The sequence below is a fragment of the Pundamilia nyererei genome, unplaced genomic scaffold (genome assembly GCF_000239375.1).
Source record: "Pundamilia nyererei isolate P.nyererei 1_Seehausen unplaced genomic scaffold, PunNye1.0 scaffold00216, whole genome shotgun sequence".
In the NCBI taxonomy this organism is placed as follows: Eukaryota; Metazoa; Chordata; class Actinopteri; order Cichliformes; family Cichlidae; genus Pundamilia; species Pundamilia nyererei.
Window position 1 is genome coordinate 828378 of NW_005187617.1, and position 3147 is coordinate 831524.

Below are 3147 nucleotides of genomic sequence, written 5' to 3' on the forward strand. Positions count from 1 at the left end.
AACAACAAGTAGGCCTGCAGAGCGAGAGCGAAGTGCTCTAATAGGGTGATATGGTACTACAAGGTCATTAAGATAAGATGGGGCCTGATTATTTAAGACTGAAGGTTTTTCAGGGAGCTTTTAGGAAATCCTGATAATAACAAATTACAGTCGTCCAGCCCAGAAGTAAAAATGTGTAAACTAGTTTTTCAGTGTTTCCCTGAGACACGATGTTTCTACAGGTTTGCATATTTCTTTCATTTATAAATGACACACATTCAGCCCGACCGTCACACTCACAATGCACACGTCCAAGAAACTTGCATGACAGGAGAAATGTGGAGTTCCTGAGGCCCCACGGCTGTTGGGCTGATACACCTCATCTAATTTACCTGAACACAAACCACACAAACTACCGCCTCTCTCTTTGTCTCCTCATTTCTGCTTCCAGCTGATAAATGCTGTCAGCTCTTTAGATCGGACGGTTCTCAATCAGCTCCACGTGCAGCTGATGGAGCTCAGAGGGTGCAAGGGACACAAACAGTGTAATCCTCGCACGCGCTCAGTGGAACCAGGTAAGACAAACACACACACCTTGGACAAACGTCATTCATATAGCTGCTGCTAAACAGCACAGTTTTTATTACTCGGGAACTGTTTAACTATTCTTCCTCAAAAATATGAAGACAGTTTGTCAACTTTAACTCCAACGCTCAGTTGGAGCTGCTGTACTTCTGCAATTCAGACAGCAGCTTTATGCATTTGCATATTTCCACCTGCAGATGTGAATGAACAGCATTTGTTCCCTCAGCAGCCTCAGAGCCTGTGCTCTGCTATACTGATGGCTGAATTCACTTTAATGCTGGTTCACTGTCGTGGGGATAGAGATGTTGTTGCTAAGGCAGCTTTGAGAACATAAGAAATCTTCTCAGCAATGAAGTTTTCTGCGAGAGAAAGCAGCTTCAGGGTTCTTTGTTCTTTTTAAAAAGGTGCAGAGTACGTCAGACCTGTTCAGCCAGTATTCATGGAGGCGTGTCTGTGCTTCCCACAAAATTAGCCTGGATTCAAATTAAGAGCCAGTGGCTGCAACACTGCCTCAAAGGTTTTAAGCTGTTCAGGGTTCCAGCGAGATGTGAACTTTCTGAAATTGAAAATAAAGATACAGGTTTTAAAATTTTTAAAAAGCACGGTGGTTCGAACTGTTGCCTCACAGTAAGAAGGTCCTGAGTTCGATTCCAGCATCAGGCTTTGGTCTTTCTATGTGGAGTTTGCATGTTCTCTCCGAGCACTCTGGCTTACTCCAAAAGTTCAAAGACATTCAATTAGACTTAGAATTTGAACTTTTATTGTCAATGTACAGTTGCTTACACACTGAAATTCGGAGTTAGTGGGATTAGGTTACTTGGTAATTGCCCATAGGTGTAAATGGTTGTCTGTCTCCCATGACTCCTGGGATAGGCTCCCTGAAAAGGATGAAGCTTTTAAAATTGTATCAGAAGAGATGGAAAGATGCATTTATAGTCAATAGCAATGGGCCAAAGTTAGAGCCCTGTGGCACTCCATTACTGAAAAAGGTGAGCATCAGCAGCAACTTAACGCTTAACTTAATTCCAGCTTCTCATTGTGACAAGTCAACAACAAACAACATTATTCGTCACATACACAATCATACAGAGAAATGCTTTGTGTCCGAGCTGCACACAGGCTGCAGACGCAGCCTCGCCATTCCAGGGCTTAGTTTTAGGACCCTTACTGGATACTGGGTGGGAATCGAACTTGCAACTCCCACTCCAAAGGTGTGTGGTCTTACCACTACACTGCAGTGTGTGTGTGCATTCAGATGATCCTTGTCAAGTTGAGTGATCACATGATGCTGCTGTACTTGATGATCAGGGACAACAAAATACCTCATCACAAGTGGCCTTGCCTTTGCTCATTAACCAATCAAACTGTCTTTTCAGCAGGAGGGCGGGCACATGGCAGCTTTCATGACTACAGGTACACACACACACACACACACACACACGCTCGTATATAATGTTTTTCTGCTCTGAATGCTGCATGATTTCCTGATGGAGCTGAGGGCTGCTGGTGGTGAAGCAGAGAGAGAGTGTGTGCGTGTGTGTGTGTAACATGGTGTGTGTTTGTTGCATCAGGCTGTTTGAGAGGAGGAAGTGGCAGAGAGTCAAGAAACCTTCATCGTCTCGAACCCTGTGAGTCTTCCTCCTCATTTTCCTCTTCATCTGACCTGCATGCCGCTTACTGCCTTTAACTGTGTGTCTGTAACATACAGTAGAGATGTGAATAAAAATAAATAAATACAGTAAAAGCCTTAGTTGATTTAAACAAGCTGGTCTCCTCGTGCACCTCTGGACGGTTCTCAGCTCAGCTGAAGTCTCGGCCTGTCCACCTGCACTTGAAGTACACAGTGAGGCAAATGTGGCGAGTAGAAGCACGTGACCGCTGTCCTGGTGTGGAGAAACGTGGGCACGCACCACAGTTTGGCTCATTTCATCTGAATGTTGTTCCTCAGACACTGGAGGACATTCCCAGCTCCACTTTGACAGGCTCAAATATCACACTGAGCTATAACCTCACACTGGAGTGAGCTTCAACCAGAGCCCAGCTCTCGCTAACAACAATGATCTTTCACAATAAATTTAAGCCAGTTTGAAACAAAAGTTCATGTTTGCACTTAGTGTCACTGCAGGACTTCAGCCTTGCTGAAAGAGGTCTGCAAGTGGCTGACAGGATGACTTCGAAGGGTCGAAGGTCATATGTCTCCTTCAGGTCTCAAAATAACTTCCAGCTGTTATACTAAAAACAGACCTGAGAGTGATGGATCAACCTTTACTGATGCTAATAGCTTTTTCTATCCAAAGGAAGTGTAAATATGACCTGAATTTCAAAATAAAACACTGCCGGTGGAAATGCTAACTGATGTCTGTTTGCGTCCACATGAGTACTGAGGAGTGTAATTGTTACCAGCAGCAGGAAATAACTCATATGATGTGTTAGATGTTCTGGTTTTATCAAAAGTGAAAGCCTGAAGGTGCAGAAACCTAAAAGTAGAGAGTGTAATTCATTTACTGACTCGTGCTGTTTGGCAAACAACCTTAATAAAGCGCGTTTGTGTCTGAGCCGCCTCCTGTGCTGCTGCCTGCATGG

General features: G+C 44.2%; 1 protein-coding gene across 2 annotated transcripts in view; it reads left to right on the forward strand.

The window, feature by feature from the left end:
* LOC102192844 (extracellular sulfatase Sulf-2-like) overlaps window positions 1-3147 on the forward strand; it is a 21035-nt gene extending 17888 nt beyond the window's left edge. Inside the window, exons 13-15 of one of the 2 annotated variants that reach the window (XM_005748217.2) lie at window positions 431-554; window positions 1944-1977; window positions 2136-3147. In XM_005748217.2, the coding sequence (XP_005748274.1) occupies window positions 431-554; window positions 1944-1977; window positions 2136-2196 (219 nt within the window). In that variant the 3' untranslated portion in view covers window positions 2197-3147. Of the gene's footprint in view, window positions 1-430; window positions 555-1940; window positions 1978-2135 lie in introns of both variants that reach the window. The other variant, XM_005748216.2, reaches the window with a different exon arrangement.